Source organism: Sturnus vulgaris, unplaced genomic scaffold (genome assembly GCF_052056855.1).
Source record: "Sturnus vulgaris isolate bStuVul1 unplaced genomic scaffold, bStuVul1.hap1 Scaffold_198, whole genome shotgun sequence".
Taxonomy (NCBI): Eukaryota; Metazoa; Chordata; class Aves; order Passeriformes; family Sturnidae; genus Sturnus; species Sturnus vulgaris.
The window spans coordinates 8,740,300-8,754,602 of record NW_028276185.1 but is presented as its reverse complement, the minus strand read 5'-3'; the positions used below and the strand labels follow the sequence as shown (position 1 = coordinate 8,754,602).

General features: G+C 52.9%; 1 protein-coding gene across 1 annotated transcript in view; it reads left to right on the top strand.

Annotated features, from left to right (window-relative positions):
* Positions 1–3,550: 3,550 nt before the first annotated feature.
* LOC148217960 (uncharacterized) overlaps positions 3,551–14,303 on the top strand; it is a 58,143-nt gene continuing 47,390 nt past the window's right edge. Inside the window, exons 1-2 of the mRNA XM_088158334.1 lie at positions 3,551–3,609; positions 6,395–7,511. Coding sequence (XP_088014460.1) covers positions 6,422–7,511 — 1,090 coding nt within the window. The 5' untranslated portion in view covers positions 3,551–3,609; positions 6,395–6,421. The remainder of the gene's footprint in view (positions 3,610–6,394; positions 7,512–14,303) is intronic.

Sequence of the window (14,303 nt, the reverse complement as noted above, 5' to 3'; positions counted from 1 at the left end):
ATACTGTGGGTTCTCGTTGTACAGAAATTCACAAAGCCTTTGGATGATAATCAGTCACAGATAGCCATCCGGTCCTTCTAGATAACCAGCAGAGAAGTTCTGGGAGTCTGGTCCTTGAAATAGGCAGTATTGATTAGACAAAGGCAGGAAGGGCTTTTTGGGAAGTCTGAGTTTGCAAGCTGGTAGTCGATACAACTTATTTGAAAAACATAACATAACATAACATAACATATTATAATGTAAGATAATACAACATAATATAACATAACAAGGTGATTTTAAACAGAATTATTTTATCATATAATTTCCTTTATCTAGTGTCCATGCTTCATTTCAGAGCTTAGTATTCTGGTTTATACAAACCCCAATGCTTTTGTGATTAACACGAATCTTTTATCAACTATCACACCAGTCAGATCCAAAACAGTGGGAACATTCTGACAAGTCTCCGAGAAAATCCTAATGTATTTAACACTAATGCTCCGAAGAAGATCAGATCTTAATCTGTAAACACATTCCTGGTAGTCAGAGGCCATCTCACTAGTAGAGGGGAGAAGCTTCCTGCAGATGCAAGAGCCTCCTTGGTTTCATGTGAATCTTTCCCGCTGCAAAGCGTGGGGGGTTTCCCACTGGAACAGGGACAGCGTTCTGGGAACTGACTGTAGGCTGAACACAAGTGGCTCCAGGACACTTCCTGCTGGGACACTTGCCTCTGGGAACAGCTTCTTGGAGTCAGATGGGCTCCCCTTTTTACTTCCAGGCATTTTCTGCCCATCTGCATCCTCAGGGATGAGGCTGTTTGTCTCATAGCCGTGGCTCTGAGGGAGCAGGGACGCCTGTCCAAAGGGCTGCCTCCCTCTGCACTCTGGCAGCTCTCACCCAGGCTCTGGCAGGGGTGAAGGCTCTTGCAGAAATATCCCAAGGCTGGAGATCTTCCTCACCCTGCTCCTCCACTGCTGATACCACAGAGTTCCCTGCACATAGGAACATCACCTTTTCTTCTGGAGGAACCTTTTCAGCACAACACCAAGGGTCTTCTCCTGCGGCACCACCACAGCATCCTTAAAGCTGTGGACAAGAAAGTGACAGTTCCTGGAAACTGCTGCTGTGTGTCTGGCTGCAGGAAACCCCTTCTGGAATGCCATTGGTCTCTATTTTTTGCTTTCTGGATTTTCCTGGCCAATCTGCATTGATTGCCAGCGAAAATCGCGAGGGTGCGGCGTGAGCAGCGGCCGAAAGCGCTGAGCGGGGCCATCAAACCCAGCCCAGCAACTCCCGGCGTTCGCCAGCCCAGAGGTGGCGCGGACAGCGCGGCCGAGGGTGGAGAACCAGCCCGGCTGTGCGGGAGGGCTCTCACGTGGGAATGTGGTTCTCTAAGAAGGCCATAACTAAATGCTTGCATGGGGGTTTTGGCTTCTGGAGCAGTGGGGTAGGGCTGTTGTTGGTTCCTACCCCTCCATCCCAGGATGATGCAAGGGGTGAGGGATGCCATGTGTGCTGTGCACTGGCAGTGATCCTCAAGAAATCCTTCTAATCCTCTCCTTCGAGCTAGTCAAGCTCCCGGAAATGACAGGACAGAAAAAGAAAAAAAAAAGCTCAGCTTTGTGCCCTCCTGCCCTTGTGGGGTGAGGGACAGGAGGCAGAGGTCCAGCTTGGTCTCTCTCTGACCTTTCCTTTGAGACAACACTGTCTGCTCCCACCACAAAGGCACAGAGGGTGCTCTTTGCCCCCACCAGTGGGAAGTGGCTCTGCTGAGCCCACTGAGAGTGCTGGAAGATGAGTCTGTGAACGAAACAGTTGAATATTGCCTAGAGGGGGGTAGCAGGCAGTAGATGTGCCACCATTCTCTTTCCAGGACCCCACGGGGAGTACTAGAACAGAGGTCTGTGAGGCTGAGAGGTTGAATATTGCCTGGGAGGGTGGCAAGCACTGGATGTGACTCGTCTCATGTGGGCACTGGCCTGGCCTTTCCTGTTTGTGCAGAACAAGCTCACTGTTCACCACGGGTGTTCTGTTTCCAGCACAGATTCTCTGCGTGTTGTTTGCACTGGGAAGGAGATTTCTAGGTTGCCTTTTGTTTCTTCATTAAAGGCGAATGATGGTGGGCAGAGCTCTGCAGAGAGTGAGATGAAGAAAGGAAAAGGGTTGGTTGCCCCTAAGAACATGAGAGGAGAGGAACAGTCCCCTTGTCCCCCCCCCCGAGCCTCGCCAGAGTGAAATAACTAAGAAATTGTCCCCAAAGACCGGGTTTTGTGAAGCCTTGTGCTGCCTGCAGGAATGCGGGACCTGTCTTCGAGTATGTGTGTGGGGGAGGGTTGGGGAAGTAAGAAGAACTTCTAGTGACATATTTTAACTAATTGTAGGCATGAACTGTGCCACAGTGTCCCACCCATACTCCCCTCTCCTGTCCCCATCCCCACCGTGTCATGATCCCACAGAGAGACCCACAGGGGGGTCGGGGCCAGGAGGGCTCTAGAAAAGTGCAGTGCACACGTGTGCCAGTGTGCAGAGCTCTGTGTGCACACACAGACACCGAAGTGCACACGTGTGTCAGTGTGCACAGCTGCACACACGGATATTTTCTAGCGTGTCCAGATGTAAGAGTGCCCGTCCCGCTTTGCACAGTGTCCATGTGTGCGGGTGTGCACAGCACTGTTCACATCTGTGCACTGCTGTGTACACGTGTGTGGAGTCTGTGCACAGCTCTGTGCTTGTAGGTGTGCACAGCTCCGCAAGGGTGAGCACGGCTCTGTGTGGGACATCCGTGTGTCAATGACACTGCACGTATTCGTGTGCACGAGCTCTCTAAGGACAACAGGTCTTGTGCTTGTGGGCAGGTGAGCATTAGTGGAGACTGTGCCTAGGTGGGTGTGTGTCTGTGTGTCTGTGTGTCTGTGTGTGTCTGTGTGTCTGTGTGTGCCCGTCTGTAAGAGCCAAAACGAGCTATGTGGGGCTCCAGACGGCTCTTTAAAATGCTGTTTTTTGTATCCAGATGATACCGCAATTCACAGGTCGTGGAGCCTTTTCAGCCACAGCTGTAGGTTCGTCTGAAGCTTCTCTAGTTCTGGTTACAGTGCATTCTATACTTTCCATTACAGAGCATCCTTTACTGTTACCTATAGCCTATCCTTACTACTAACATAACCATATTCATGTTACTATTGTCCAATCACCAAAGGTTAGTATGACACACTTTAAGCTAGAAGTACTTTTTCAGTTTTCTTGCACTGGAAAATTCTGAGATCTTTTCTCTACTTGCCACACCAGCTTTCTTGTTTGTCTGTGAAAATCTTTTTGCTTGTTAAGAACATCTTTTGTTTGAGATGGATTTATCCTTTGCTCTAAGTCACACAAGCCCCGTCCGCCTCGCTCGCTCTTTGTCTCCTGGTGGCGGCGGCCCCGGGGCCGGGCTCTCCCCGGATCTGCCCAATCAGCGCGCGAATTCGAGGAGTGACAGCGGAACCAGCCAATCGCCGCGAGGGGCGGGCTCGGCACGCGGCACGGACTCTGCTCCCTTTGCCCGAGCTCCGCCATTTCTCGGAAACCTCGCCTGAGGAGCGGGCAGGAGGCCAAGGAACCGCTGCTGCCCTGAACCGCCGGGAGCTCGGGGTGAGCGGGAGCTGAGGGCGCTGGGAGCTGGGGGTGAGTCCGGGATGGAGCCCAGACCCACCTGCAGCCTCGGCAGGAGCCGATGCCGGAGCAGCGCTGGCTCGTCCCGGTTCCTGTGGGTAGCACAGAGGTAGCTGCCCTGGGGAAGGGGGGTGGAAGGGGAAATCCCTCTACGGGATAATTCACGTGGCGAGAGGTTTGTGTGCACAAAAGAGACAGAGGAGTCCTGTAAAAGTCACTTTATTCATGAACAAGGGGAGAGGCCATGCGGCATTTGTAATGCGGTCTCTAAAACGCAGCCGCCTTTTTATCCTCATTTTCCAGGCCGGATCTCCCTCTCCCTTTCCCCACTGCCTGAGGTACTTGGAAGGTTCAGACTTCGCGATCCGCCTACTTCATGCCCTCGTTAATATGCACCCCTCCTTTTGTATAACATCCGGTATTCCCGGCTCTGTTAAGTGTTTCTCCTTCTCGAAGTTCAGGAATTGAGAAGGATCTTGGTTGAGCAGCTGTCCGTGCCAATTAGTTTTCTGAAACTGATGGTTTGTCTTGTTACTTCCTTTTGTACAAATTCCTGGCCCTGTCTCCGGGCACATTCATCTTACTCTGTTCAAACCCTCTTCTCATTTTCTCAATAATTATCTTCACTAACTTTATTACCATTGACTTAGTCTCTTTTCCTGGATCCTCTTTGATTTTGGGATTATTCTCAGTGACCTCATTCCCTGTCCTTTTGTAGCCGTTTCTGGATCAGGAGGCCTGGCTGCCACCTGCGTCCCCTTGCTCACCTGCTGAATGAGCTGCACTCAGTGCATGGTAAAAAGCTGAGAGTTGCTGCAGCACATCAGAGGAGGAACAGCATTCGTTTAACCCATGGTCTGCCAGGGAACCACGAAAACGTGTCCCATTCCCATCCTTTCTACATTTGGATTGGAATATGAGCTATTTTCTTCTTTCCTTTGTTATCTGTTTCACCACTTTTCGGTTATCATCTGTTTGCAAATAGCAGTTTCAATCATTTAATTTTCCACAAACTCCTCTCCTCCTTTTAATAGATAATCTGATTCTATCCCATGGTGAAATGTCTCATTGTTCATTTCCTTGGATTGGTGGGCAGTAAAGTCAGGAGCTGGAGCTGTCTGGTTGGTTATTATTTCGAGGACAGTTTTTAACCTAATTATGCCACTCAAATTATGATTATGATTTTTTGTCTCCTGATACGAAATCATTAGGGCTTCCAGGGGCTGGTCCATGGTGTTGTAGGATTTGTTCTGGTGGCCGTTCATCTTTTTCCCATTTTTGGGTGCTCCCTCCAGCCAGGGCTGCATCAATTGACCACTTTTCTCTAAATAATCATCAAATACTTGGATTCCCAACTGATTTCTCTGAACAGTGACAGCACATGTTGGACTGGGCAGAGGGATTATTCCCCCCTCCCACATTTTTCATGAAGTTTTCACAACGTTTTCCTTTGCTGTTTCCCTTTGCAGCTTAACCAGTTTCTGTTGCAGTCAGATATCCTCACTATGGGCTCTGCCTTTAGTTGTGCAAATTCCATCTGTGCAAGCAGGCAGAGCTTGGGGTGAGGGGCAGAGGAAATCAGCGAAATTCCTCTCCCAGGGAACAAGACCCTGGTACATTGTGCACACTTTGCCCTATCAGTGTTAATTTGCATTTCTAAAGCTCCTATCCTGGCTGTGCCTGGATCCAATGCTTCTATTCCAGAGCAGTCATTGGGTGATCCACAAGTGCACCCCCACAATCTGCATTATTTTTTGCCATTTTTTTTTCCTTTTTAACAATATTTCTTAAATGTTTATGCATTGAAGCATCACCTTTAAAGCTTTTCTGGTATTGCAAAATCCACCCTAAACGTGAACATGGAAAAACCCATATGGAAATGTTGCCATCATTAAGAGCCATTCAAAAATATACACAAAAATTTCCAATGCAATCAAGATTTTCCTACTTCTTCTCCAAGGAGTAAAAATTGCTTGTCACATCCTTGGCCCAAACCTAACTGACAACACAAAAGTAGGATTATTCTCCACTAGATGGAGAATTACCAGGGTAAAAAATTTCACACACCAATTCCAAGGGAGATAATGGAATATCTGCCCTGGATCTGGCACTTTTTCTGGCCAAAGCCAATGGCAAAAGCCATAGCCATGGCATCTTGGCTTCTATCACCAGCTTCCAAAGGTGTTTCTTTATTTCCTGTTTGTTCTTTCAACCTGACCTGAGCTCTGGGGGTGCAAGGGCTTGTGAAGGTCCCATTGTATTCCTAAAGCAGCCATGGATGCACGTGGGAGGAGCAGGTGGGATTGTGCAGGAGAAAGAGGAATAATAGGAGGAAGAGTAGGGACACAGGAGTAGGAAGAGAAGAAACAGGAAGGAGCACAAGGTTCCCCCCTCCCTGTATCTGCAGCCTCTCCCCAGGCCTCAGGAGCATTGTCCCCATCGCATGCAGCAGGTGACCGGAGAGGGGGATCCATGATTTTCACATGGGTTAATCTTGGTATTTCTGAGCTTTATTTGGCTAAATGTTGGTGCTTTGGTTTTTTGCAGCAGTTGAATCTTTCTATTTTGGAGAGGGTTTTGGCTAAATCTTGGTGTTTGTGGGGGTTTTGATCTGCGTCATGATGTTTGGAGGATTTTTGGTTTGAATCTTGGTGTTTTGGAGGTTCTTACAGACACAAGATGCCCAATGAGTTCCTGAGTTGCACTTGGACAAGGAGGAACACCCAGCCCAACACACTCTTCTCTTGTTTTTTCCCCAAACCAGGATTTTTCATTCCCAAGGCATTGGCAGATGGAGGAGGAAAAGCCCCGGAGATCCCTCTTGAGGAGGGGCTGCAAACCCAGCCCAGGGAGCTGCGAGGAGGAAAGACCCTCCCTGAGCCAGGAAGGCGGCCGGAGATCCAGGCAGAGCTCAGAGCTGGTGGAGAAGCCTCCTGGAGGGGAGAAGCCCCACGAGTGCTCGGAATGTGGGAAGGGTTTCAGGTACAGCTCCCAGCTGATCCAGCATCAGAGGATCCACACTGGCGAAAAGCCCTATGAGTGTGGGGAATGTGGGAAGGGATTCATCAACAGCTCCAGCCTGATCCGGCACCAGAGAGTCCACACTGGGGAAAAGCCCTATGAGTGTGGGGATTGTGGGAAGAGCTTCAGGAACAGCTCCAACCTGCGCCAGCACCAGATGATCCACACTGGGGAAAAGCCTTACGAGTGTGGGGAATGTGGGAAGGGATTCAGAGACAGCTTCTGCCTGATCCGGCACCAGATGATCCACACAGAGGAAGGGCCCTACGAGTGTGGGGAATGTGGGAAGAGCTTCACCGACAGCTCCAGCCTGATCCGGCACCAGGTGATCCACACTGGGGAAAAGCCCTACCAGTGTGGGCAATGTGGGAAGAGTTTCAACTACAGCTCCAGCCTGATCCGGCACCAGGTGATCCACACAGGGGAAGGGCCCTACAGCTGCTTGGAATGTGGGAAGAGCTTTGGGTGGAGCTCCGGCCTGATAAACCACCGGCGCACCCACACTGGGGAGAGGCCCTACGAGTGTCCCCAGTGTGGGAAGAGGTTTCAGAGAAGCTCCACTCTCGTCAGACATGAGCGGATTCACACAGATGAGAGGCCCTTCCGCTGCCCCGACTGCGGAAAGAGATTCAACCGCAACTCCACCCTCACTCTCCACCGGCGCATCCACACTGGGGAGAGGCCCTACAAGTGTCCCAAGTGTGGGAAGAGGTTTCAGACCACCTTTAATCTCCTCGTACATGAGCGGATTCACACAGAGGAGAGGCCATTCTCCTGCCCTGACTGCGGGAAGGGATTCAAGCAGAACTCCACCCTCACTGTCCACCGGTGCATCCACACTGGGGAGAGGCCCTACGAGTGTCCTGAGTGTGGGAAGAGCTTCTCCAGGAGCTCAACCTTGACCCAACACCAACGGAGTCACCACTAAGGGAAGCCCTGTGAGTGCCCCGAGTGTGGGAAGAGCTTCGTGCTCTGCTCCAGCTCCATCCCCCATGGGAGGATGGGTGTTGGATGATCCCCAGTGACCCCCGTTGGGCAGAGCTCTGGTGATCCCTGTTGGATAGGGGAAAGGGGTTGGAGAGATTTCTTTCCCTTCTCCTTGTGCTGCTGTGATTTGGTTATAATAAATTCCCTCGCTGTGCCCAGGCTGGCTCTGTTGTTCCCGTGCCGGTGCTCGGGGCGGGATCTCTCCTGTTCCTTCTCTCAACTCCCGGGGCTGTCCTCAGCCAATCAGAGAATGCGATGAAGAAGATTCAGCCAATGAGAGAGAGCAGCTGTGATGACTCACCGGTTGCCGGGCAGACTCACAGCACCCAGTGTTCCCCACCTGGGCAGGTGTAAGGGTCGGTCCGAAATTCCCCTCGATTTTGCCTCCCGACCGTCGCAAGGAGACCTCGAGGACCCCACCCAGGCTGACTCTGGACAATGGTTTACTGGCCGGGCCAGGTGGATGCTCGTGACTGTGTGCTGGTGTATTGTGTTCACTGGACTGTGCTGTTGTGGCACCAACCAGAGACTGTGTTGTACCAACTGAGGACTGCTTGTCCGTACCTGTCTCCTGCAGCACCACACAATGGTCCATAAAACTTCCCACCTCTTGGCCAGAGGCCACTCGCTTTGGAGAAGGACTATAAAAGAGCGACCCTCTGGGAAAGACCCTTTGAGATCTCTCCACTGATGAAGACCCCCTGGAGAAGACCCCTGAGATCTCCCCACGGACGAAGACTCGTCTATCGCATGACCCGTGAGGACGCCCGTCTCATCTGTTGGTAGCTATTCTCCCATCCCTTCCTTTCCTTCCCCTTTCCCTATACTTTGTTTCCTATACCTCTCCCCTTTACCGTAACTGAATTGTTGGCATTTGATGAAATGCATTGCTGTTGTTGAATAAACTGATTTTCTGCTGTTGAATAAACTGATTTTGTCCCCTGCATTTTGCCTGTTTGCACCTTTGAGATCAAAAGAACCATCACGACCCCCACTCTGCGTTAATAGCGGATGGTGACAGCAGGGTCTGCAGCGGCTGCTGGGACAGGAGCTTTGTGGGCAGAGAAAAGGGGGTAACACTGAGCCAGGGTTCCCCAGGGGGAGCACACAGGCTCTGGAGGAGGGGGCACACGACTCGTTAGGACCCCCTCTCACCTTCTTGCACAGGTAGAAGCCGAACTCCAGTGCCAGGAAGATGAAGCCCAGCACGGAGTCCCCAATCCCAATCAGCACCTTGGTGTCGACGGTGTCTGGCAACATCTCTGGGGGTTCACAAGTGTCAGAACCCCCCCAGACCTGTCACAGATACCCGAAACCCCTCTAAGCACCCTCCCAATTGCCTCCAGCCCACGTAGGACCCCTTAAAATCTCCTCCCAGTCTCTTTCCAGCACGACCAACCTCATTCCAACCCCTGCTTTTCCATTCCTGATCTTCCATCCCCTCCAGGCTCACTCAAATCCCTCCCAGTTACACCCAGCATCCCCAGACTCCCTCCCAGTGCCCACCAGGACCCCCGGAACCCCATCCCACCCTCCCCAACATCCTTCAGACACCTCAGCCATTCTAAAACCCTCAGCCTTACTCCCAGTTTAAACCAGGCTATCTCAAACTCTCTCCCTGTTACTCCCAGCACACCTCAATCCCCTCCCAGACCCCCCAGTGCCTCCCCACTCCCCCCACACTGTGGAGTCCGGGCCGTGCCCCAGTGCCGGCTCAGGGGGTGCTCCAGGCTGACGTGCTCCACCTGGAGCTGGAGCTGACCCCGTGCCGGGGGGGTTTCCAGCAGCACCTGGAGCTGGTAGAAATCCAGTCCCCATTGGGGACCAGGTTGGTGGCCACCACGTGTCCCGAGAGCTCCGGCTGGCCCTGGAACCAGCTCAGCTGGATGTCGGCAGGGTAGAAATCCATCAGGGAGCAGAGCAGGCAGCCGGGGCCGGGCTGGGAGCTCGAGGGAAGCAGCGAGATGGACACACTGAGTGGCGCTGGGAGAGAGTGGGAACACTGGGATAAGCTGGTGGGAACTGGGAGAGGTGAAGGAGGGCTGGTGTGGCACTTTGAAGGACTGGGAATGAAATTGGAGAGAGTGGGGGAACACTGGGAGAGAGTGGAGTGGATTGGGATAATGGGAGAGAGGGTAGCGGTCTGGAATTGGACTGAAAAGGACTTGGAACAGACTGGAAGGGACTGGGAAGGCACTGGGAGAGAGGGTGGAGGTCCCGGATTGGAATTAGAAATACTGGGAGTGGACAGGGAATGGAATACCTGTGGACTGAGAGGAATTGGGAGATACTCTGGTGACATGGGTAAGGACTGTAAGGACAGCAGGAGAGACTGGGATGGACTGGGAGAGCCACCGGAGTGACTTGGGGTGAGGGTGCAGGAAGCCATGGGAATGGGCACAAGAAGGGCTGACGTGTCTCGGGTGATTCCCAGGGAGGTTTTGAGGGGCTCCAGGGTCATTCCCAGGGCAGGGCCCGAGGGGACACGCTCTGCCCCACGCTCACCTCTGCGCTCCACGAGGAACGGGCTGGACAACTCGTAGTTGTGCCGGCAGTGCCTGTCCACCGCAGCCCGTCTGTACTCCATCCATTGCGGGTCGCTGTTCCAGTGCCTGGCAGCCTGTCCCCAAAGGAGGTGTCCCCACGTGCAGCCCCACATCGCTGCCCAAGTGCAGGAACTGCTCCCGCTTGGAGATGTTCCTCTCCACGAACCTCAGCCGGTCGGTGCCGTGAATGAAGTGACACTCGGACTAAACCATCTCCTGGAACAGCGCTGTGTGTGCAGGACACAGGTCCGGGGGTGTTCCCCCAGCAGCCCCCCAGCAGCCCACAGTAGCCAAGAGTTCCAGGGCAACCCCGACTCCGCACTCCCAGTGCCCCACGGCTGCCATGGGACCCTTCTTCCCGCAGTCCCAGTTCATCTTTTCCACGCTTCTAAGTATTTTCCTCCCCCTTTCCCAACACTCCCCAGTCTCCAGCCCCCCCCCCCCCCCATCATCTGTTTGGGGGTCCCACCTCCCCATTTCCCTTTCTCTCCCCACCGTTCCCACCACTTCCCTTCCCGCCTCTCCCGCTCACCCGAGAGCTCCACGCCCCCAGCCCGGGGGGCTCCCAGTGGCACCAGTAGGGCCCCAGCTGCCCCACACGCCCCATGGCCAGCGCCGGGCAGGGTCTGACACCTCCCCCTGTTGGAACCCTGGAAACTGAGGGGTTTGGGCTTTCTGTGCTGACAGGCACTGACCCCCAGGAAAACACTGCTTTTGACCTGACGCTGGGAAGAACGTTTCCAGAATTGAGTGATAGATCTGGGATCACTGGTGTGTTGTTGGAATAGAAATGTGCAGTGTCACATAGTGGAAAATTTAGAATTTGTGATTTTAGAATATAGTAATATATATTAAACAAGATGGAGATTTTAGGGCGGAGGTTTCTTTCTACTTCAATTTCTTCGCGGGTCTAGGTGGTACTTTTGTAATTAGATAGAAAATTCCACATTGCAGGTCACGGGTGATTGGTTCTTGGGCTATTATGGTGTCTTTTTTAAATTGGACTCATTGGCCCTGTGATAAATGTGATTCGTGCTAATTAAGTTGTAACTATATTAACAAAATTGTATTTAGATCAATAGAAGACAATTGTTACAGAGTGAGAAGGGGGAGATGGGTGAGACAGGATAAAAGACATCTTACAGATGTTGGGAGTTGAAGAAGGAGGTTGGAAGAAAGTCAGATAAGAATAGTCGAAGGACGAAGGTCTGATAAGCGGCATCTAGAAATACAGCTTCAACCGTGAAGCTGTCAAAAATGGAATGATCACAAGCATGGGACTTAATTAAAGTCATGTTATGGAAAACATCTGCTCAGTCACACAGGGCGCCTGCGCTACCTGCAGGTCACACCTCGGTCACTGATGATGATGATGGGCCTTCATCGGAAATAAGACCCTTAAAAGGATAAGAGACCCCCAACCCATTAGTAGAGCATGCGCCGTGCAGTATAGTTACGTAGATTTTAGGAATAGAAACTAGGAGGAGCTTTCTAGAAACTTCTGTAGCCTACAGTATATAAGTGGGATTGTTAGCCTGGATGCTTTGATACGTGAGGAATGGGAGCCACTCCCCGTATCCCCGGTCGGAGGGGGCCCCTCCCCGGTCGGTTTTACTTATGCTTTATACGAACCTCAATTATACTAAATTACTTACTGCCAAATTTTGTATATTCTTAAATATATGCACTTTGATTGTTTCATCTCCAATACTTTAATTGTCATCTCCAATACTTTGATTGTATTCATTTTGTTACTATTAAAAACTTACTATTAAATTTAATCTTGTTGCTTGATAAATTGAGAAAAATAGAACATCATTCATAACAGCCCTTAAAAACCCTTGTAGAGAGAGGTACGTCGCCATTTTTCGCCTGTTAGCTGTAAGTGCTGTAGAACTCACTGTAATATAGATAAGAATTAATAAACATCTGAGTCCGAACACGAAATTCCATGTCTAGAGCATTTAATCTCGACTCTAGAAAAACAAAAAAGAAGATAAAACGCGATACCCCCTCCCCAAATTCTCCTGGCGGGGGGCGCTGGGGGCGGGGCGCGGGTGGAGTCCAGGTGAGGAGCTCTGGGCGCTCTGGGACTGCCTGAGGAGTCATCAGTGCCGCGCGCTCTGATTGGCTCAATTATTTTGGTGCCTTCTCTCATTGGCTGAGGAGAGGCCCGGGAGTTGAGAGGAGGACCGGGAGAGATCCTGCCCCAGGCTAGCGGTGGAAGAACATCCAATTAACAAGGCATGCAGATCATTTCCCAGCGGTGCCCACACTCCTGTAGGAACTAAATGCACCGAGGATCTCACGAGGGTCACCAACTCTCTGGCGGCCAAATCCAGCCCTGCGCTCCCTGCGGGTGCGGGCACTCTGGGAAGGGCTCAGCTGCGGGTCAGATGGCCGGAGAGTGGCTTGGTGGTCACCTCGTGTGTGAGGCAGTGATGGGCTGGGGAGATGCGTGGACACTGCACATAATCACTTCCAAGCAAAAATCATTCCAGGAAGGAGTAACAGCTTCTGACAGAGACCAAGTGTTGCCACCAGGTGCTCCTGCCAACAGCCGCCTGCAGAAAGGAGCACACACACCAATGCACGTGGGCTTTGGCTGTCCTCTGGCAGAGAAGTCCCCAGGGGACACAGGTCTCTGTGGCAGGAGCAGGCACCAGCATTGGCAGGCCTTGGGGGCTGCAGGTCTCCTTTGGCAGGGACTCTGTCACACCTGCTGATTTCACTGCTCCCAGGACTCAGAGCAGCATTCGTGCCCTGGGCCATACGTCCCGTGTCTGTGTCACGCTCCTGTGTGTGTGACGGCCACCCAGCACCGGGTCTTGTCCCAAAGAGGCCCCGGCAGCTGCTGTGGAAGGCCCCGATGCCCTTCCTGCTGCAGCTGCATCGCCAACCGTGGGGGCTCCTTCTGCTGCCCTGAGCAGGCAGAGCAGAGGAGCATCTGCTTGTTGTTTGAGCCATTCCTAAAATTCCTGTTGGGCTCTCCTCGAACCTTGGGGGAACGTCTTCCTTGCAAGCTGGGCACTTTGGGGGGGGGGGGGGGGGGGCGCGGGGGGTGTCCCCAGGGCACGTGGAGGTGTGTCCTAGGGCTCTTTGTGACACAGTGCACCGTGGTCACCGTGCAATAGGACAGGGACAGAGCGTACAAGGGTGACCCTTTGTGACACGTCGTGACATAGGTGCTGGCGGTGACACGGTCACACCACAGTGCTCGGTGCACTCGTCGGGACAGGACGGAGAGAGCGGTGCTGTGAGGAGCCCCCACACAGCCAGCTTGTTCCCTACTGACCCGGAGCTTTTCCAAAGCGTTTCCTCTGCAGGTGGCCTCGAGGACAGACTGCAGGACACGGTGTCCTGTAGCCTTCCCAAAGCTTCTCTGTTGTAGGTGCCCACAAGGCACAACTGCAGCACTTGCTCATCTGGAGCTTTTCCGAGACATCTCTCCTGCAAGCAGTCCCAACTCCAAACAGTGACATGGAGCAGACACCACCCAGAGTGCCCAAGCTGGCCTGGGTGAAGGAGGAGGAGGAGGCTGCAGCTCCCTCAGCACAGCAGCCTGAAGAGCTGGAGCAGATCCAGCTGCTGCAGGAGGGTGAGTAGCAGAGCTGGGCCACAGGGCTGGTGCCTGCAGCCAGCTTAGCCCCATCCCATCCCATCCCATCCCATCCCATCCCATCCCATCCCATCCCATCCCATCCCATCCCATCCCATCCCATCCAACATGCCCATGGATAGGACAGAAGAGGAGCTGGGGCTGAACCCCCTGGCAGCCACACCCCATCCCTGGAGCATCCCAGGGCTGTGCCTGCCTGGGAATGCAGGGCTGGCCTCTGTTCTCCGGCCTCTCCCACAGCCCCTCAGCCCTGGCTGCGCTCGCTCTTTGCCAGGTGCCGCCATGGACCCGACACAAGAGCAGGACCCTGCCCGTGGCCGCTTCCGCAGAACAGCGCAGGTACTGCAGCCATCCCCACCTGGGCTGGGCCTGCTGTCACTGCTCAGCCCAGCACCGTGCTTGGAGCACTCCATGGATTCTCCCTCTCTTCCTGCCCTTCTCCTGCAGATGATCTATGAATTCATCATGTGCATTTGGCGGGAAGAGACCACCCGTGTGGG